Here is a 23106-nt window from a genome sequence, read left to right on the forward strand (position 1 = left end):
TACCTGTATTTTATTCGTTCATTCTATTGTTGTTTTAACTTTTGTTCTCCTAATTTTTCTTAAAAAGTGACAAATTTCCTTTCATATTTTCACAATTTTTTTAGGTATATTACTCTTACCTCTAATTTTATTAAGTGTAGTTCATCTTGGTTTATTTGACGAGATTGTGGGTCATTAAAATTTTATGGTCACAAAAGGCAAGTTTTAAGCATTAGAGAAGATTTTAAGAATGATAATCAAATGTGTTAGGAATCCAAGTGTGACTTTAAGTCCCACATTGATCAAAATTGAGAAAGTGGAGCACTATATAAGAATCAAGACCCATAAATCCATTGTCTTAAGGTTTTTGGTTGAGAGTAGTGTCAGTGTCTTATGTGGTTACGTTCAGATATCATTGGTGTTGTTCTCCCCAGTGAAACCCCCTCCTTATAAACCTAACAAAATGGTATTAGTATTTGTAGAAACATAAAATATTAAAATATCGCAAGAGAAAATGTTATGCATTTAAATATGAGAGGTTGAGATATTTTTGACAAATACTTTGTATTTCTTCTAACATTCACTCTTTGAACGGATTAATGTTGAAGGGTTAATGAATGAGCAGATTTACGTGGAAGGTTGAGGAATGAGTTTGTTTAATGTTTATTTATGATGATTTGTGGGATGAGGAAGATGATGGATTCATTATTCATTATTTTATCGAAATACTCTTATTTTTCTTTTCTTTTTTTAAATTGGATTCATTATTTGTTGTTTTACCGAAATGCCCTTAATTTTTTTTTTTTAATTAAGGTTGTATGTAGCATGTGCTTGTGTATGTTTTCGGTCCATGGTGGCTTGCATCCATGTAAGGGGTGAGGGAGTCGATTCTCTTATGTGTGGAGAAATGGAATCCATTATAGATTCATGTGAGATGATGAAATCAATTTTAGTTGAGCTATATGGTCAAGAAAATTGATAAATAAAATAAATAATAAAATATTTAAGTACTAATGAATTTATTGATAATAGAAATAAATAATTAATAATATTTTTAATTTTTGTATAATTCAATATTTACTTAAAATCATTTTTAACCAAGCACATTTAAGTTTAAATTATTTACACTATTTCAAATTTTATTTTAACTAAATAATTTTATTTTGTATTAATTTTAAATTATTTTTATAGAAATATATTTTACTTTATATTAATTTTAACTATAAGAATAAAAATATAATCTTATATTTTATTCTATTAAAAAATCCCATCAAAATCTTAAAGAAATAAAGAAAACTCCTCAACTCACCTTCATCAAACTTCTAAATTAAGAGATCTTCTAAAATTAAACCTAGTACCAATGAGGGGGAAAAAAGTTGTAAAAAACAAGTGATTTATTGATGTAGAAGTGTCACTCACTCAGTACAATTTTAAGCAACAAATGATTTATTAGTCACAAAAAGTATTAAGTTTATTAATAACATTAATATTTAAGTTGCGATAAAGATTAAGAGGGAAATGTTTATGAAAATTACACTTTTTCAGTTCATTTTTAAAAATTAAATATTTTTTTGTCAAAATCTAATGAACAAATAATATTAAGTTAATGAAAAGCGATACAACAAAACATTTAAAAACTTAGTTAAAATTATCTTAAAATTACTACAAAGAGTTTTTAATATAATTTTTCTTTACTTACTCCTTCATTCAAGATTTAAATATTCTTTTACTTATTTTATGTTTCTCCTTCTCTCTCTTATTTCTTTATTGAATTTCTTCTCCATCACAAGGTAAAAAAAGAACAACTTCAACAACCTTCTTCAATTTGCATTTGCTAATGTGTCTTTTCCAGTGACATGACTCTTTATCTTCCTTGGAGTTTTCACTACTGATGAAAAAGGAACTGTGATCCTTATTTGACGGGTCAAGTCATGTAAATATATGTATAAAATTAGCAGAGACTTATCTTCTATGTTGACTAATCCTTTCTATTGTCTGGGAAACAACCTGGCAAATGTGACAACTTTTTTTAATTCAAGTGCAAACACATGTTTGTTGGATTTAGTTGGTCTTCATATTTTTATTTCCTACAAAAATTTTAATTATTAGAAGAAAAATAACATTTAATATGATAGCTTTGTAGATATATATATATATATATATATATATATATATATATTTAAATGGAATATAGTTTTTTTATTCATCTCATGGTTTGATGTTATCTTTATGTCCTTATAACCTATGTCTTGTGGGTGGAGTGTGTCTCTTGTCTTGGATTCCCTACAGAGAACATTTTTTTTTAAAGTTTTGTAAGTATGTGCAGTAAAATTTCAATTAAATTGAATCTTGACCTAACACAGGGAAACGAACACTATTAACAATTTATTACTGTAACATTTTTGTATTTTTGTACTGTACTGGATTAGTGTGAACACCCTTTCTGGACCACATTAGTGTGAACACTGGGCACACATATTAATGCTTGCTTTAATATAAAATAAATTAAAGTCTATGTCTGCGTGCCTGGTAAGGTTAATAAATTTAGTAGCAATGTGAATCTTTAATTATCGTGGAAAGTAGTACACCAAATTATTAAATGCTTTTTATATTAGATTTGTTGGAAACGTTTTTTTTATCCATATTGTGAACACTGAACACGCACATTGATACATGTTACAACGTAAATTAAACTAAAACATATATAAATTTGAAGTGTAATGTACGTAATTCAAATTGAGATTGTTCACGAAATACTCACGTAGACTAAGAAATCGAAATTCTAACAACCATACACTCACGTAATAATTTATATTTTGTTTTAATTAAAATTCCATTTACTAAAGAAATAATTTTAATCATAGTAATTTGTAATTAGATGGTGACAACACATAATAAAGTAAAATTTTAATTGTACTAAATTTTAATTAAATTTAAGTTTTATTTGACTTGAATTTATTTTTACAAAAAGTGAATAGTGATGTAGGTAAGGTAACAATTTAGAAAAAATAATGATTTTTATTATTTTATAATTTTATTTAATGATTCTAATAATTTTTCGTAACATCATACTATTTTTCGAATTAAATATCAATTTTAACTACGATTCATAAAAAAATACAAATTACTCTTAAAAAAACCTAAAAAAATGATATTTCTTATTATAAAGACCGAAGTCACTCACAGTTAAATAAATACTTGAAAATTTTATTTTAATAATATGGTAAATATGTAATTAATCATTAAAGGAGAATGAGTAGTAATTATGGATATTTTTTTGTAAGTAATGTTTTTTTTTAAAAAGGGAAAAAAAATTAAAAAACACGAAAGCAGCATCATCCATTAGTAGCATCAATGTCTCCTTGATGAGTCTTGTTCTCATCACACAACACTTCCTGTTCTTCTTCCTTGTTCCAAACATTATTCATCCACCTTTGTCGAATCAATGGACGTGGCTATTCTCTCCGACGCCATATCCCACATCCTTCAATGCGCCACCACCATCCTATCACCCCCAGCAACCCGTCTCTCCTCAAACGACATTCAACAATTTGAAGACAACCTCAAAAGGATACTCCTCACGGTTCAGAAGGCCATGCACAGCAAAATCCAAGACCGCTCGGTTCTTTCACTTTGGTTAAAAAATGTCAAAGACATGGTCAACGATTTGAACGATTTGATGGAGGATCATCGCCACAACACGGAGGCCACCACCGCCACGATATCTCTCATCAAAGCCGGCCAAAACATGGCACATCGCCACAAATTCAAGCACCAAATCAAAGACGCCATTGAGGAACTCAAACGCCTCTCAAACGAAGCAGAAAGCTTGGTCATCTCTGAAGAAGCTAGGGAGAATGAGAGAAAGTTGACTCGTATAAATGAGGAATTTGGGAATGTTGAAGCGGTTGGTAGAGAAAATGTGAAGAAGGATATTAAAGATCAACTCAAGATGTTCGTGAACAGCCATGTTGTTTCTGTTCCTGTGGTTACCATTGTTGGGGTTGCCGGAATAGGGAAGAGTAAACTTGCTCGTCTGGTTTATGGGGATGAGGAAGTCAAAGCTCTCTTTCCGTCACGGATATGGGTAAACCTTGAAACATTCAACGTGGAGTCCATTGCTACACGTGTTACCGAAACAGCTAACAAGGGTAAACGCTTTCTTCTTGTTCTTGATGATTTGAGAGTCGAGAACGGTGAGGGATGTCTCCAGAAGTTGCAGGACAAGTTAGCGGAGGCTGGAGTTGGTGGGGCAGTGGTTGCAACTACACGTAGCAATTTTGTCGCAAACAAGATTGCTGAAAGTGGCACGGTTAAACTCAAACCCCATGTTTTGCAAGGGCTTAACGAAGAGGAATCGTGGTGTCTGTTTCAGAATAGACCAGGTTCGAGAAAAATAAACGAAGATATGGGACGGAGGGTAGTGAGGGAATATTGTGGAGGAGTCCCTATGAAGATAATAGCCATAGCAAGGTTGCTAGAAGATCTTGATTCACCAGTTTCAGAAATAGAGCTGATGGAGAAGTTTCTGCGGGAGATAAGATTTACCTATTACGACGAACTTTCATTGCAACAAAAGCTATGTTTTGCTTATTGTTCGTTGTTTCCTCAAGAACACGAGATAGACGCTGGGAGATTGATTCATCTCTGGATGGCGGAAGGGTTTCTCTCGCGGAACCTATGTTCCGATCCACAAGAGTTTGGCTTAGCGTGTTTCAACGACTTTGTTCCTTTCGTTTTCCAGGAAACGGGGAGTGACGAGTTTGGTGTTGTGAAGCGGTACAAGATGAACCGTTTAATGCATGAACTAGCAAGGACTGTGGCCTGGGATGAGAATATCATAGTGGACTCGGCAGAGGTTAAAGTTCACGAGAGAGTGGTGCGATCCTCGTTTCATTTTGCGTTGGATGTTCAGTGTGGAATCCCAAAGGCTTTGTTCGAGAAAGCGAAGAAACTGAGGAGCATTCTCTTGCTGGGAAAGACTAACAAATCGCGGCTTCCTCACGAGGTGAAGTTGACCATATCAACTTGTGAAAAAATCTTAGAAACTTTCAAGTGTTTGCGAGTGCTGGATCTCCATGACTTGGGGATCAAGATGGTTCCGAGCTCCATCGGGGAACTGAAGCACTTGAGGCTTCTCGATCTCTCCCATAACAACATAGAGAAGCTTCCGAGTTCAATCACCAAGCTTTTCCACTTGCAGACATTGAAACTTTCCCAATGTCATGTTCTCAAAGAACTGCCAAAAGACTTGGAGAATCTAAGTTGCCTCATCCATCTTTACTTAGAGGGGTGTCTTGATCTCACTCACATGCCTCGGGGAATAGGTAAGCTGAGTTCTCTGCAGACATTGTCTCTTTTTGTGGTTAGCAAGAACTACCACTTGGGAGGTCTTAGGGAACTCACGGATCTTGATGATCTCAGAGGGCACTTGGAAATTTTGCATCTGGAGCAGTTGAATTTTTGTGCACCATTGGAAGCGAAAGACAAGTATTTGAGAGAAAAAAAGCACCTTCATTGTTTGACTTTAAGATGGGACCACGAGGAGAAAGAGGAGGAAGATGAGAAGAAAAGGAATGGTATTGCTGGAAAAGACAAGGAATCACTGGAATGTCTTGATCCAAATCCAAATCTTGCAGTGTTATCCGTTGTCGGGTACTACGGTAAAACGTTTTCCAATTGGCTTTCTTCAATTAATTGTCTTGTTAAGTTTAGCCTAAACGATTGTTACAATTGCCAATATCTACCACCACTGGATCACCTCCCACACCTCAGGGTTCTCGAACTAAGAAGATTGGACTCCCTTGTATTCGTTTCAAGAAACTCTGATCAAATAAGTGCTGACACTGAAGCCTCCTCTTCCTCCTCCTCTAGTACACCATTTTTTCCATCGTTAAAGGAACTCACAATCTCCGATTGCCCCAAACTCCGAAGCTGGTGGGAAACTGCTAACTGGGAATCCAATAGACCATTCTTTACTCGCATTTCTAAACTTCATATTCAATGCTGCCCTGATTTGCATTGCATGCCTTTGTACCCTTATCTGGATGAAGAGTTGGTGGTTGTGGATTCAAGCGTAAAGTCAATGAGGGATACGGTGCATGCTACTATTTCAAACGGCCTCCTTCAATTTGGAAAATTGAAGACCATGCTAATTGCGCGCATTACACAATCTCCACCAGAGAGATGGCTTAAAAACTTCATTTCCCTTCAGACCCTTCAAATTCGTGATTGCTCCAAGTTATTCTATCTACCACAAGGTTTCAGGTCTCTGAGCTCACTCCGGAGTCTTACCATTGAGAGATGTGCGGAACTTGATCTTGACTTATCCAGGACCGAATGGGAGGGTCTGAAACACCTACGTTTTCTGATCATAAAGGAAATTCCCAAGCTGAAATCCCTTCCGTGGGGTGTTGAGGATGTTACCTCTTTGGAAGAGCTGGAGCTTCATGAATGCCCTGCCTTGACCAATCTACCAGAAACCATAGGCAACCTCAGTTTGCTTACCAAACTCGTGATTTGTAAATGTGAAAACTTGGATTCGCTGCCAAAAGGACTGGAAAAGCTGGGGTCTTTACATACGCTGGCCATTACGGACTGTCCTCTGCTAACACCAAGGTGTCAACCTGAAACAGGGGATGATTGGCCACAAATTGCTCATATCAAAAATAGAATTCTGAAGCAAAGCTCTCAAGACTTGAGGGACTTGTGGAGTCATGGAAGGATTGGTTTACGAAAATATTTCTAATGTTGAAATGCCAAGATTGGTTAACAACAAGAGATCCATTCATAACAGATCTTAGTATTTGCTCACTCACAAATCCTTGTTATTTAACTTTGGTAAGTGATTATAGTATTGGCTTAATTGAATCCATATCACTGAAATCTTCTTCTTTCCAATCCTCTCTTCCTAATGTACACATTTTAGTGTTGGAATGTTTTGATTTTCAGTCTGAGTTTGAAAGTAAACTATGAGAGAGTCATAAGAGGAGAAACAAATACTCAATTCTGAGGTGCCCTCTTTAAAATGATTTATCTGTGTTATTGTGTATGGATTTTTCTTTTTTATATTATAAAGAAAATAATGTAGTCATGATTATGATTATTTAACATTTGTTATTTCACAAATTTAATAATATATAAACGAAATAATGAGGGATGGATCACTTCATAAAGGGATCTTTATACAAAAACAAGATGCTAATGTGTTACATTTTTTATTTTACTTTTTTTTTCGACTTTCCTGTTTTGTATTTTTTATTCTAGTTTTAAATGTACTTCCTACTTTATTCAAGAGATCTTAGATAAATAGTTTTAAATTTTAAAGTGATGAATTAAAATAAATTGTAGAAATAAAATAATTAAATAAAAATAGGAAATATTAATATGACATCAATACTAAGTATTATTTACTCAACAACTAACAACAAATCATCCCACTCGTTTTGCAGCCTGATTCCTTGATGCCATCGACCGCTGCAATTTCTTATTAATATGTTTCTATGATGACCAAAATTTCAAAACAATATTTTAGAATTAAGCATTTAATTTTTTTCCTGAATCGAATATTCTTGTATACAAATTAATATTTAATATGAATCAGAAATATTTTATCACATTGAACATGTTTAATATAAAAGTTCATGATAAATTTAGGATGGTGGTATATTATTGAGTACTTAAGAAAATTAATTTTTAATTAAATTTTGTTTTTCACTTTTTCTATTAATCGAGTGATATAGCTTTAAGTGCTAGACGTGATTATTATCTTGTCAAAACATCTTTAGTTATTATCGTATGTTATTTTATTATTTTAAAATTTTGTAATATATAATATATAATTTATAATTTTATAACTTTATGTTTTATAATTTTATCACTATACAAATGAATAAAATTAATTAAAAACTAAATCACTAAAACAATTTTCTTCTAAACAAATTTTACAAGTCATATAATATCTTAAAAATGGAAAAAAATATATGCAAAACTATTTTCCTTTAAATTTAAATCAAATACATTAATATAATTCTATTTTAACTGATATGTATATTATTTAAAATTAGAAATTACAAATACAAAAGATAAATAAAAGAAAAGTATAGAGGAACAAATTTATTTATTTAAGTATTTTGTGTTGCGATCTAAAATAATCTTACAATTTTGTTACACATTATTGTATTTTACAAATAGTTCAATATCAGACTCGGTTTTGTCGCCTAAAGCTGCTTCTTCCTTCTGTCCTCAACTTCTGTAATTTTTTATTAATACGTTGGTGATTTGGGAGAGCGCTCTTTGCTTGTTTTGTAAGTTGTGATCTTCTAAGAGAACTTGTATCTTTGTTATTATATAAGGATCGGAGCTGCAAGTACGAGATAGAATTGACATAAACATAATAATTCAACAAAAAATAAATAGAAAGAGAGATTAATTATGAAAAAAAAAAATGGCTTCCAGAATTTGTCAATTTTAATAAATAATAGACTCAATAAAATACATTAAACTTTTGCTTAAGTCCGCATATTGATATGGAGAGTTAGATGCAGATTTAATTAAGACGTAAACTTATAAAATTTTAAGAGTCATATAATTACAATATAGAATATCATATAATTATACTATAAAATAATATGCGTGTTAGAAATTTTTAGGAATTATGAAAAGATGAGATATATGATAGATATAAGAGATATGTTATATCAAAGAACATGTTACTTTATTTTATTCATATTTTATATATGTCTAAGAATTTTCTTCTTCTTTCAAATGCGGATTTAAATGAGTGTGGACTTAAACGAATCTCTATCATATATAATGAAACAAAAATTAAATGGTGTATTACTTACCCATTTGTTAACCAGTTCCTCGGCAAGTTTCCTATTTATATTAATTTCTTCCTCAGATTTTGATAAAAGCATGATTACCTGCCACATTAAAATGTTCAAATTATGAATAAGATACAAATATTTTATGGGATATTTTAAAAAATCAAATTAGTCACATGAAAAATCCTACATTTCCAATGCCACTATTCTTCAGTTGTTCCTTTCTATCATGCTGCTCTAGGTCTATCTGCATAATGAAAAAAAAATTGAGATTCTAAATAATCCTTCCTGATAAAAATAATCATCTAAAATATAATATTATATTGGTGCAAATTCAATATACATTATTCAAAATCTTCAAAATTTTTGTGCGAATGGTTATATTTGGCAAGCTTCCATCAGGAAGTGGCTCAAGCCAATTCTTTAATACAGTCAGCAATCCATGATCTAAAAACTCTTGTTGAAGATGATTCCTGCAAAATAGTTGAAGAAAAAGTTATTAGAATAAGGATAAAGTTATCATCAAAATTAAAAATTAAAGCTTAAAGATAAATTAACCACATACTTTGAGAGGGCCTCTGTAAGAAGAGACAACTTCTTAAGTTTATTGACAGGTTTTTCCTGTTTGTAAAGATCGGCATCCTCCTCAACAACACCTTCAAACTCATTCATGACATTCATGACTGATGAAGTTATTTCAGCATAATTTCTCTCATTCCTTTTTCTTTTTGTTCCTATTTGGAAAAGATCATTCATTTTTTTGACCCTTTTCACCTTGTTTTGTCTAAAATTTCATTTAACACACAAATGCATTAGAACAACCTTCTCATGAAACACAAATCCTAAAATCAATTCCAAATGAAAATAAATAATAAAATGTATATATACCTCATAATCGCTCCTAGTAATCATATTCGTCATCTCTATGTAAGAAGAAATGTATGAAAAAAATTGGATGGAGAGCTTTTGATTAAAGTGAAAAAGTTTATGATTGAAGTGAGACTTTTCTAAGACAAATGTGTTATTATATAGGACATTTAAAGATAAAAGATTTAGATAATGGTATAGTAATTATCTTTAAACAATGTAATTATAATAAATAAAAATATATTTGATTTTTTAGCTTAATCTTTTATATGATATAATAATTTAAAGAAAATATTAGAATATTTAAATATTCACGTTTAATAGATAAGATAAGTTTGAAAAGATATTAAAATTTTATTAATTTTAAAATATTTGTGTTATGTATGATAAGATAAGGAAATTTTAAAAGATTTGAAAAATAAGATAATTTTGAAAAGATTATATTTTAAAATGAAGGATTATTATGTATAGATATTAGATAAAATTGATTCTATAAAAACTTCTTCTTAAATCAATATAATTAAGATATTTAATGTAAAAGTGTTATATTTAAAAAAATAAAATCTTTAATAGATTATACACTATATATATATATATATATATATATATATATAATATTCTTGTTTTGATCGGTTTTGCTATCAGTGATAAATGGAAAACTGAGAATACATATTTATACAATTTTCTTTCTTTTTTGCATTTGTGTATTATTAATATATAATATATCTGTAATATTAATTTACATATTAAAACATGAGGTTGATATCTTTTCAATATCATATATTTTCAAATATAATCTTTTCAAAATTATCTTATATTTCAAATCTTATATTTTAAATCTTATTATCTTATATTTTAAATCTTTTCAAAATATCTTATATTTCAAATCTTATGTTTGAGAAGATCTTATCAAACATGACACAAATATTTTAATATTAATAAAATTTTAATATCTTTTCAAAATTATCTTATCTTTTTAAAAATTTTATATTGATAAATTTAAATACTTTTTTAAAATTATTTTACCATATAAAAGATTAAGCTTAAAAAATCATTTTTATTTTGATTTATTATAATTGCATGGTTTAAAGATAATTAGGAAATCATTACCTAAATCTTTTATCTTTAAGTCCTATATAACAACACATTTGACTTAGAAAAGTTCCACTTCAATCATAAATTCTTTCTCTTATAAATTTAATAATTTTCATTCAATTTCTGTTCATACCTTTCTTCTTGCATGGAGATGCCAGATACGGTTACCATTGTTAATTTTAATTTTTAAAATTCATAGAAAAAAATATTTATTAATTTCATAATAAAAAATTTAATTATTTATTTTATTTAAAATTATTTTCAAGATAATAATAATATTAATAATTTTACAATATTTAGAAAATTAATATTCTAATTAATATCACGCAATAAATAATTATAAATTTTGTTAAGCAACTTTGTAAATAAATACATCTAAAATTTTGTTAATACTAAACTTAAAATATAAGTCATTATTTAATACTAAACTAAAAATATACTAACAACTCGAGTACTTTTGGTGTTGTCATATGACAAAACACTTATCAGAGATCAATAAATGCAAAGAGATTCTTAACTTTTGTAGCACGAATGATTTTCAACTCTCTTTTTCTTTCTTTTCCACAACCATTTCACCACATTCTTTCAAATATACAAATTCTCTAAATGCATCTTAATATTTAAAATTTAAATATGGAGTATTTCATCCAATTTCATACTAGAATGTCTAGGTAAGATGACATGTCATTATTTTGAATTTATTGATAAAGCAACAAGTGTTCCCATCGTACTTCAAAATAAAGAGTATTATACTATCTATTTCTATTGGTAAGAACGAAAAGATGTTATATCCTTGTTCACAATCTTAAGTACATGGTGATACAATTTAGTTATTACAGATAAAAAGAATTATTTGAAGTTTCATATTAGAAAGTCTTGATGCAAGTAAATGAAAATAGTTTGTGGTAAGTTTATAAATAATTATACTAGATTAATTAACTTTAGGCAAGTGCTAGATAGGTGTGTTTAATGCCAAATCGTGGTAATGAACAATGGGTTAAAACTCTTAAATGGTTAGCTAACAAGCAAAACAGTTAGCTATATTATTAGCTAATATGCTAAAACAATTACCTACCGTGAAAGTACTTCCAATGAGTACGAGGAAAATTATGTTTTAATATATATTTCTATAACTTAAATCACGACAAATAATGTATATTTTCTTGTGATTAATTAATTTCATGATATTTGACAAGTCTTCTACATATTTACGCTAGTTGTACAACACTATGATTGATAAATTTTGTTGCACTTTTTGTAAGTTGTGTTGAATGAAAGACTTGCTAGTTGAATTATGAAAATTTACAAAAAAAAAAATGTATTAAATAAGAAAGCGATTTTTGAACAAGTTATTTAGCTTTTTTTTAATAGAAAAATATTTGACATCATAATTTTGAATTAAGATTTTGATTAACTTTGATATAAATTTACATGTTTATGTTATAATTGTGGATTAATTATATCACATTAATATTGTGTTTTTATATTATATATTAAACTTGTGATTTTTATAATTAATGATTTTATTGTTATTAAATTAGTAATTAGTAAATGATATTATATTTTTTTATGTAATGAATCAATATTGATATAAAAATATATTATTGTTGCTCCAGGATTTATAATATTAATTAATATTAAAAAAATTAAATTTGACTCATATTTTAAAAATTAAATTATTGAGTATTTTAAATTGACTAATATTTTTTAAATTTAATTTAAAATTTTATAAATTAAAATAAAATTTTATCTTACAATATAAATTTAATTTTTTTATCCAAACAGAAAATGAAAACATTAAATATTTCAATTACTTTGTTCAAATGAATTATTTAAAAAATAAAAATTAATTAATTAAAAAAAGTTAAATACAATATATTTTAATTTTTTAAAATTGTTGAAATACTTAAACAAATTACATGATAAGTATTTTTAATGATAATGATCCTTTAGTTGTCTCATAATTTTAACCAGTAGTGCAAGAAAAGAACGATAAGCAAATATTTTTTGTATACCACTGACTCACGAATCCGTTTGAAGGAAACAGATTCACCAGGAGAAAGGAATGCTAATGCAAACAATATATTTTTACAATTATTAAAATAGATTTTCTATGTCAATAAATTTTTGAACCGACATAAATACTGGATTCTCACTTCTCATAAAACTGTATTTTACAAAATGATTTTAACTATTTTATTGTTTATAAAAGTTTATATTTTATTTAACTTCAGTTATACATCCAATGCAAGTATACAGTGATACATTACATATTTATTTGATTTTCGTACATTTAAATATCTTGAAACTTTATTTCTGTATTAATTTTATAAAATGTAAAAACCTAATGCCTAAAATAAGAATTCAAAATAAGTAAATATTGTTTTATCTGCTTTAAAATATAAGTCTAAAGTCAAGAACCAAAAGTTGTAATTTCAGATTTTAAAACAATTAATAAAAAATAAACCTCATTATATAATGAAAAAAATGAAATTTCGATTATTGTACAGAGACTTCAATAAAATTTTATATAATAAAACAAAATATATTATAGAAATAAAAAATAACAGATTTATTTCATATAAAATGTTTGGTCATAAGACAGAAAATTATCAAATCCAACTTAAGAATCACACGATATTCAGTCCTTGTCATCATTTACAAATATTTGACCATTCCACGACCCTCCACACTTAATTTTGTAGCCTGAAGCTGCCTCTTTTTGGGTGCTCTTAACTGCTGCAATTTTTTATTCATCTGCAAGGAACGATTAATACAATGAAAAGTTAATACATGAAATTGTTCACATCTTTACAAACAAAGTTTCAAGATTATATGAACAAATAAAATAACATACATACATCCATCTCTTAAATTCCAAATCCCATAAGAGTTCACAATATAAACTCTTTATTACTTTTATTTTTAAATATGTACTACTTAGGAAGACATCATATTATAACAAATCATCACAGGATTAGAAAAATCATATAATTAAAAAAAGTAAAAAAAAGCACCAACCTTCATACGCTGCTGGTCTTGGGCAGCTTGTTTTGCCCGAGCTCTAATCTCTTCTGGATCAATTTTGGACTGGGGTCGTATGACAAAATCTAAAGGTGTCGCTTCCGGTCTCGAAGCGTGCTGCCTGGAGGAGGATTGTCCAGCCCTAGGTCTGCATTAGAGTCAGAAAAATTACAATCGAATATAATTTAGAAATCGTGATCAATAAAAAGTACAAAAATGTCATCCAGGCCTACTGTGAAATTTCCAGATCAAGATCGCTATCTCTCGATATTCCTGCAGCTTTATTAGTTGGCCTGTAATGTAATGTCAACAAAATTATATAAATTGAGCGTGATGGAATAAGTATTCATAATACATAAGGGACAAAGAGAGAGAAAAGTTTAATAGTACTTCTTTAGCGATGGTCTCCTAAAAGGAACCCTATCATCCTCTACATTTCTCATGTCTTCAAATCGGGTACTCTTATTAAATATAGGCCGGCTCTGCAATTACAAAACATAATTGACATAATTTTTCTAGTAAAGAAGTATAAAACAACAAATAGAACTATCTAGTTTACACTTAGACATTTAAAACACTAAGTGACTAAGCATTGAAGAAAAATAGAAGTGTATGATGGAGCAATATTTCGATCCTGCATTACTTACCCACTTGTCAACCAGCTCCTTGGCTAGTTTCCGGTTTACACTGATTTCTTCATCAGATTTTGATAAAAACATAATGACCTGCCCACACAAACAAAAAAGTCCAAATTATCAATACGGTACATATATTTAAGGGGATATTTTAGGCCCGTTAGGAAGCAAATTAGTCGCATGATCAAAAGAAACCATACTTTTCCAAGGCCACTCTTCTTCAATTGTTCTCTTCTATCATATTGCTCTAGGTCTATAGGAAACTGCATAACGAGACAAATAAATGAGATTTTAAATAATCTAAAATTAATCATCTAAAATGCTGTAGTGGTGTAAACTTACATCATTCAATATCTTCAAAATTTCCGTGCGAATATTTATATTGGGTAAGCTTCCATCAGGAAGTGGCTCAAGCCAATTCTTCAACAAAGTCAGGACTCCATGATCTAAAAACTCTAGTTGGAGCTGCTTCCTGCCAAATAGTTGGTCCAGAAGTTATTAAAATAAGGATAAAATAAACATAAAAGGTAAAAGAAATATCAATCTGCAAACGTGCAGAAGTTATTCAAATAAGGATAAAATAATCATAAAAGATTAAAGAAATATCAATCTGCAATCGTAACAAGTTAGGAAATTAATCACATACTTCGAGAGGACTTCTGTGAGAAGAGGCAACTTCTTGAGTTTATTAATGGCAGGTTTCCCCTGCCTATTAAGATCTGCATCTTCTTCAGCTGTAACCTCAAGTTCAGCCATGACATTCTCCACTAATAATGCTATTTCAGCTGGACTCCTCTCGTTCTTTTTCTTTTTCTTCCCTATCTTGAAAAGATCCTTGATCTCTTCATCTTCTTCACCTTCCTCTGCCTACGAATTCAATGTAACAGACAAAAATGCATCACACAAAGGCCATTTGAAGAAACAGTGCAACAAGCCTAAAATTAACTTCTCATAAAATTGTGTCCAATTAAGGCAAAATCAACGCAGCAGAATAACTCAATTCTCTCTCTCAAAGAACATTATTATATATTTCTAGTTTACCAACACTCCAATACTGGTTGCAGGAACTTCTTTGAATCAAAAAAGTTATCCAACACAGTGAATCTGATGGCAGGATAACTTCGTAAGAAATCAGAAAGGGAAAAAATCACCAACCTGAGGAGCATCACCAGGAGAACGTGGTTCATCACTACCATAATAAGCAGGTTCCACTCCAGTGTCATCTATAAAGTTGTCATCATCCAGATTCCTGACACCTTCGTGATCATCCTATTAATATAAACAAAAAGTACCGATCAGATATAATAACAACCAAATGCTGGCCATTATCAAAAAGAGAATAAACAAAATTATGATCAATCCACAAAAGTTCAAATGGAGAAACAAATATTATATTCACAGTTTCACACATTTATTATCATCAATGCCTCAAATTGGAATTGTTTTTACGTAAATGTTCACTTGTTTGATCCAAAAATTGATTTAGTGAGAAAGAACTTTAAGTTTAAATACTTGTGGGGTGAAGAAATTCTTTTATTCAGAATTTTCCTAATAACATGCTTCAAAAAAACATCCAAACATGATTATTCAAAATCTAATGAAAACAAATTTGCAAAACCAATTTCAACCATTCAAAATCAATTGTAAAAAACCAGTTTCATCCAATAATGTTTGGGAAGCAGCTTCATTCAAAATTATTCAAAACCAAAATCATTTTAAATAATTTCAGCCCAATCAATCAAGGAAAATCGCAAAGGCGGTATAGAAAATGCAGGGCAATATACCTCAGAATTACCCCCAGCAATTGAATCCCACATCTCCTCAACTTCACCATCATGATCCTTCCCAGCCTTACCACCGAAACCTTTCTTAGAACCCCCAAATTTAGAGCCACTGCCACCACCAAATCTTTTCTCACCCTTCAGCCTTTTGTCCTTCTTCCCACTCCCAACCTCCTTTCCCTTCTTCCTCTTCCTTCCATCCCCCTCGTCAAACCTCGCCTCAGGAACATATCCCTCATCCTCATCCTCGAGCTCCGGCGCCACCGACTGCTTCCCCGCATCGCTCTTCTTGATCAGCCTCTTCCGCGGTTTCGAGCGCGCCGAATCGTTGTCGTACACCGGCGTCTGCGACCGATCCCGGCCCTGCCACTCGTCGTTAACATCATCCCCGTAATCGTCGAGCTGGTGGCGCGGCTCCGGAGAGGGCTCGCGGTCAGATTGAATGTCATCGTAATCCATCAAGGGCTCACCGTCCTCGTCGCGGTACCTGAAAATAAATCGAAAAAAAAGAAGAAGAAATCGAGTGAATCAACGAAGGCAAAACCCTAACGCAAAATTAATCAAAGAGAAAAAGAAAACGCAAACGCACGGATCGTCTTCGTAACCCATGGCTGATGCTGAGTGGGTTGGAAATTGGAAGAAAGAATTATAAGTGGATTGGAGGTAAGAGGATTAGGGTTTGTGTTCTGAGCGATAGTAAAGAAATAAAGAAAAAGGTTACGACGAAGTTAATGAATGTATGAAATGAAAAAGGAACAGAGTTGTTTGATATGAAGGGAGGGTTCCACCAAAACAAAAGAGGCAGGGGAGATCTACTCAGATCTTGGTGTAATTGGATCTTGTGATAATTTCAAAAATATTATTTTCAAGATTTAAAAGAAAGAAGTTTATTATTGGAATAAATCTAAAGAACCCATTATAAAAATAATCACACTAAGAAATGAAAAAAATAAAAGTAAAAAATGGTTTGAAAAAAAAAATCTCTGAGAGATATTATTAGAGTTGACTTAATTCTACCCATGAACAACAATTCTTACATCTTTATATTTAAATTTAAATTATGGGTTAAATATGATTTTGGTCCTTCAAGTTTCAGCGAAATTTAGAATTAGTCCCTCATCAAAACTTTTGACCAATTTAGTCCTTCATCTTTCAAAATGCATGAATTTGGTCCTTTTAACCAAATTTTGTTAAGTTTATCTGACGTTTCAAGCGCATTTCATGATAGTATTTAAATTATTTACACTGTTTGACACATTTTTGCTTCAATGTTAACTTAAATACTATCATGAAATGTGTTTGAAACGTCAGATAAACTTGATAAAATTTGGTTAAAATGACTAAATTCACGTATTTTGAAAGATGAAGGACTAAATTGGTATAAAGTTTTAATGAAGGACTAATTTCAAAATTCACTGAAACTTGAGGGACCAAAAATATATTTAACCCTTCAATTATAACAACTTATACTGAGATTTTATGAATGTGTTACTCTAATTTAGAGATATTGTTATATGAAATTTAACAATTTATTTATTCGACTAACGATAAAATTAAATTAAGTTTTATCTTATCTTTTTACTAATTAGTGATAATAATGAGTTTTATCTTTTAACTAATTCATATCATTAGATTATATCTTTAAGTATAATTACAGTTTATCATTTTCTATAACAAACATCATAATCTTGAATTTTCTATATAAACTAAAGAATAAAAATGATGAGGCGTGGATGCATGAAAGAATAATGGGTACGAAGTTAAAATCAAGATTGAATTAAATTATTAAAAAAGTATCGATTGTATTTTTCTTTACAAACTATTCATTTTATTAATTATTAAAAGTATTAATGAAAATAGTAGTGCCTTATATTTTCAATTAAAAATTAAATATATTCCTATTCAATTAGAACAAATAAAAAATTAGATATACTTTTGATGCTATGAGAAATGCTAAATTTTTAAATAATATTGTGTAACTATAATTATAATAAAACGAAATCTTTAGTAAAATTGATTTTTTGTGTAGAGTATCTGTGTAACTATAATTATAATAAAACGAAATCTTTAGTAAAATTGATTTTTTGTGTAGAGTATCTCTTCTCGAGCAAGGAATATTTTATACTACTCTTTTTATTATATTGAAATAATTATTAAATATACAATAATGAAGAAAGATAAAAAAGAGTTTACAAAAGATATATTAATGATTTTCTAAGAAATAATGAAGTGCATCTGTTATCTGAAATGTTCACGATTAAGGTTAAAAATAACTCCAGAGAATCCAAAATCTTATTCTCCTTCTATGTATATATAATTTAATTCTTAGTAAAAAATAAATAAAAGAAGAAAGAAAGAGTGCCGATAATAATTTGTTTTGAAATAATATTTTTGTTTACATTAAAACTCCTAACTTTTCACACCTTCTCCTATTGAGTTTTAATTAAATGATTTTATAGTAAAAAAAAATAAATCAAACACAAGTCACGTTGAATTTATTACAAATCAGTTAGCCATTCAAAAATTGTGAAAACAAACATAATTCATTACATAAAGAAAGCGGCAAAATATAAAAAAGTAAAATTCTTTTTACATAGAAAAAAGATATATTATTAATGAAGTTTATTAATGTGAACATTTAAGTAATTATTTTTATTAAGGCAAATGCCAGTCAAACAAAATTAGCACTGTCATTGTGTTTAACCCCTTATGCAGTCAGGTTTTTCTTGAACAAGCTTGCAGGCTATAATTCAACAATTATAAGCCAAAAACGAAAATTTCACTCGTTTGAGACATTTACAAAATCCATTGCATAATATTATTGTCCTGCCTATATAATAAATGTACATCTCCCTATATACTGCCACGCCCATGTGGTTTTTCTCAGGCTCTATATAACATTGAACCATTCCTGTTAAGAATAGAGAACAATTATTTGACGACCAAAACGCCAAGTTCCAAGCATTAATTTACATTCTAAAAGGTACAGTAAAAATAATCTAATGGCACAGTCATCTAGTCTACTCATTAAGAAAAGGGTACTTGGATTCAACATAGTTTTCCTTGTCCCAGAGGAATGATCCAAAAGCAACAGCTTCCAAAACTAGCATGGTCAAGCCAGAGAAAGTGAGTGAAAGCAATTCATCATTGGAGGTTTCAATTGAACCATCATCAGACACACGGATATCAGGCTTTCCAAACAGGGCCTGAGTTTGCTTTTCAATCAATGATATAGCTTCCTTTGATCGTACAGTAGCAAGTCTCTGAAGTGTCTCAGCATCCAACTGCATCACATAAGCTCTTAGTCTGAAAGATTTGCCTTCTGTATCCATGTAATCACTATCACTATAACTGTCATCGTCGTAATCCTGAACTGTGATCAAGGAATCAGGATCCCAAAGCTTGATACCCGGTGATGGTTCCTCAAAACTTTTAGTCTTTCCCAAATCCTTGGGGAGGGTTCCCATTGACCTCTCAAGTTGAAACCGTTCATCAACTCGTTTGAGAAAATATCCGTACATTATGGAAGCAGCATACAGCTTTCCCAGTTTAATTTTACTAATCTGAACAATTGTCTGAAGTGGACCCACAAGCCGATCTCCTAGTACCAAAGATAAGTGACTCTGAATCATCTCGAATGCCTCTGGAGAATGCACAGCTTCTAGTTTTAGCTCTTGATTTGGCCATAAATCCACTCGACCAGTTGGGTCTGATGTTGCTGTTAGTTTTGGAATCATTGAAATGTTGTTCTCTAAAAATTTGTGCACAATTGAGCAGTACATGATCTCTTCCAATGTCGTTCGCTTCTCTTTCTCTTTGACTTCAGCTATCCTCCTAAAATTCAGATTTGACAAAAATTTATCACTTCTGTACTAGCAGTAACTAAATATGCCACCATTTGCTGCAAATATATGATTGCTGTAAATTGTTTCAATCTTCCAAAGATTTGACATTGCGACCATGAAACATTAAGAGTATCAAAGTTCCAATCCGTATGCATAAACATGAGATTCAGAAGAGATAGAGGGAGAGTATCTTTATAAGCCAGTTAAGCATTTGTTTATGTTAAAATTTAATTCAAATTTCTAGAAGACTTTCATTCTATAAGAAATTAGATGTACCAATGGATATTGTAACATTTTGATGACTCTAGAATTACTACGATAAATTGTACTAAAAATTATGAATTTAGCTAGATTTTTCCCAAGAATATTGTCGTTTAGAATAGTCAAACACGAAAAAAGAATAATCTTTTTGGCTAGAACAACCTTCACACCGGTGAATAAATAGGCCGCAAAACTTTACAACCGTTTGAAACCTTCTCATAGCAACTATCACCAGCACTAACTACATGCCTTCCTCAACCAAAAAAAAAATTACAATTTCGGAATAACAAGTTTATAAACATATATAGCATCCTTTATTTTATCAGTTTAGAAATAAAATAAGGAGCTAGCACCACAAAGCTGACGGACAGTTGTATGAATAGTAATGCACATCGCATGCAATTATTTAAAAGAAAATATATATATATATATATATATATATATGTGTGTGTGTGTGTGTGTGTGTGTGTGTGTGTGTGTGTGTATAAGTAGCTAACAGAAAAATATCTCATGACATAAAGAGTGATACACTAACTAAGGATGGCATCAAATGGAAGTATGGACTCACTGATGAATATATCCAAGTTTTGTTTCATGTTCTTATATCTTTCTACTCATTAGTGTAATTAAGGGTTTTTTTATTAGTCATAATAGACTGAAATGGACTTCCACAGTAGCTTATCTAAAAACACAGCCTTATATTTTATTCAACTAAAGCTTGAACTTATTAATTATTTATGTATTTTTAACAAGAAAATGAAGAAATATAAAGAGCAAAAACGACAAACATTACAAAGGGAAGTTAAAACTATGCAGGCAAATCTTGATACATAAATTCTCACAAGACATTTGTTGCAGGAAAGGGTATTTACATAGGATAGTCCAATATCAAGTTTGTGCAATTGAAAATTTGAAATTCTTAACCAAAGCTTCCAAGATATTGTACATGCCATGAACCTAATATTGCTACAATAGTTCTAAAAGTAGTTGAACATTGTCAAGTAGGTACTTCTAGTCAAATGAAAAAAGTAAAACAAAACTTGAGAGACTTACTTGTAAAGGGAATCATCAGATGAAGTGGAAGATTCTTTCTGGGCATCTCTAGCAGTCTGAAGATTCTCTAGTTGCTGATCAATGGCCGCTGGCAGTAGATGCGGATGAGTATTTGAAATTTGTTCCAAAAGCTGACCAACTGGTGACTCAAATTGGAGAGGAGCAAAAGGCGCCGAATTGTCCCTTGAATTAGCTGATGCTCTTGCAACTAAGCCTCTTGCTCTGAAATTGTAGAATTCATTGTAGTGCTTGGGATTGTAAGACGAAGGACAGCTCTGCAAAGAATATACCATGTTGAGTGGTAATATAATCAGTGACACTAAAATAGTCAATGTATCTGGGGCACTTTCAAAAGAATTAGAAGTATCAAATTAAATGGAGAGGAAAAAATTGGAATAAAAAGATAAGTCAAGACAAAAAATAAATTGAATGCAGGAATCATGCTTGAAGCCAAAAGGAACAAGAACTGTGGCTGTGTCAGTATAGTTAAAATGTTAATGTTAGTGATATGTATACATAACAAGAAAGCAAAAGCGTAATAACAAAAAGGCTTACTTTAAGAAATCCACCAGAAAGAAAACCCTTGGCATCAGAAACAGCAAAAGCATGCAAGTGGCGAAATTCCGGTAGTCTGAGAGATGCGGAAGGCGGAAGCACCACCAAAACGTCACTAATAGCACTCGAAACCTGCATTTTCAGAATGGTAGCTTTCGCGCCCCTACGATTAGGGCTGTAATATGTAGCAGAGAAGAAGCGAAGGCCAAGGAACAAGCAACGGTTTTGTTAGCTGGTCGTTAAAGCAGTTTGCTCGTGATAACACCAATTGATTGAATAAATACAAAATACATGAGGATTTTCAAAATTCACCCCGGAATAAAAAATATCTGTCGCGAGATTTTGTAGCGAGATACACATGGAAGTATCGAGAAAACAGGAAGAAAAAGAGAGAAAATCCCTAAATATGGGGTAACTATTCAATCCCGAAATTGTTGCAGAAAATAGAGCATGGAAAAGGCGTATGAAGGTGAGGGGGATGAAGAATGATGTGAGAGTGATTACCTTGATGAAATTGGGAAATTGGGGGTTGGATGTGGAAATTGTTGGGTTGGAGAAGATGGAAGAGGAACACCCCCGAAATTTTGGGATGGGGAGAAGAACACGGCTACCACAAATGTTGAGGTAGGTGTCTGAGTCAAAAATAATTCCTAGTTTCTTTTCTTTTCTTTTCTTTTATCACGAATAATATATTTATCAAAATGTATACATGTTTTAAAATAAAATTGTTGAATTATTATATAATTTTATATTTTTTAATGTAAAAAATGAAGACAATGAAATATCTATTACGATAATAATTTTATAGAAAATATTTTAGTAATTTTAGCAAGAAGAAGTAAAAGATATAACAAAGTTTTACAGAAAGGAATGAAAATTTTATTCATCACCCATTTCAAAATAAATTTGTTGAAAAATATATTGATATTTTTGAAAGTAATTAAAACATTTTTTTGGTATGGCCTGATATTTCGAGAAACACATATTATAATAATCAGAATATTCTTATTATATTAAAGATATTTTTTGACTTTTTTTTTTTTTCTATTTTGAATGCTATTTTGTTCAAACTTATAGAGGAAATAGTAAAACAAATTGTTTTTACAGATTTAAATTTAGATATTTAAAAGATAGAGAAAGATCAAATATTTATAGTTATTTATTAAAAAACATTTTCTCTAACTAG

At 30.3% G+C, this 23106-nt stretch overlaps 4 protein-coding genes across 4 annotated transcripts; 1 reads left to right on the plus strand and 3 right to left on the minus strand.

Annotated features, from left to right (window-relative positions):
- Nucleotides 1–3345: 3345 nt before the first annotated feature.
- Nucleotides 3346–6948, plus strand: LOC114173927 (putative disease resistance protein RGA4). Its single transcript, XM_028058608.2, has one exon. It carries the CDS (start codon nucleotides 3425–3427, stop codon nucleotides 6725–6727), a length of 3303 nt encoding a protein of 1100 aa, XP_027914409.2. The 5' UTR covers nucleotides 3346–3424; the 3' UTR covers nucleotides 6728–6948.
- Nucleotides 6949–8179: 1231 nt separating this feature from the next.
- Nucleotides 8180–9560, minus strand: LOC146888495 (protein IWS1 homolog 1-like). The gene is made up of 5 exons (XM_085670127.1): nucleotides 9370–9560; nucleotides 9148–9277; nucleotides 8995–9051; nucleotides 8826–8903; nucleotides 8180–8341 (listed from the first exon to the last, which is right to left on the minus strand). Exons 1-5 carry the CDS (start codon nucleotides 9558–9560, stop codon nucleotides 8180–8182), a joined length of 618 nt encoding a protein of 205 aa, XP_085526253.1.
- Nucleotides 9561–13314: 3754 nt separating this feature from the next.
- LOC114174150 (protein IWS1 homolog 1-like) lies at nucleotides 13315–17035 on the minus strand. The gene is made up of 11 exons (XM_028058926.2): nucleotides 16796–17035; nucleotides 16210–16693; nucleotides 15581–15694; nucleotides 15072–15292; nucleotides 14768–14897; nucleotides 14626–14688; nucleotides 14438–14515; nucleotides 14181–14272; nucleotides 14024–14083; nucleotides 13788–13938; nucleotides 13315–13523 (listed from the first exon to the last, which is right to left on the minus strand). The coding sequence occupies exons 1-11, from the start codon at nucleotides 16813–16815 to the stop codon at nucleotides 13425–13427; spliced, it is 1512 nt and encodes a 503-aa protein (XP_027914727.2). The 5' UTR covers nucleotides 16816–17035; the 3' UTR covers nucleotides 13315–13424.
- A 1928-nt stretch (nucleotides 17036–18963) lies between these two features.
- On the minus strand, nucleotides 18964–22563 carry LOC114173863 (beta-casein (DUF760)). The gene is made up of 4 exons (XM_028058514.2): nucleotides 22425–22563; nucleotides 21921–22095; nucleotides 21366–21640; nucleotides 18964–20040 (listed from the first exon to the last, which is right to left on the minus strand). The coding sequence occupies exons 2-4, from the start codon at nucleotides 22056–22058 to the stop codon at nucleotides 19227–19229; spliced, it is 1227 nt and encodes a 408-aa protein (XP_027914315.2). The 5' UTR covers nucleotides 22059–22095; nucleotides 22425–22563; the 3' UTR covers nucleotides 18964–19226.
- Nucleotides 22564–23106: the final 543 nt, after the last annotated feature.

The sequence above is a fragment of the Vigna unguiculata genome, chromosome 2 (assembly GCF_037176805.1).
Source record: "Vigna unguiculata cultivar grain cowpea cultivar isolate G323 ecotype 2 chromosome 2, ASM3717680v1, whole genome shotgun sequence".
Classification (NCBI taxonomy): Eukaryota; Viridiplantae; Streptophyta; class Magnoliopsida; order Fabales; family Fabaceae; genus Vigna; species Vigna unguiculata.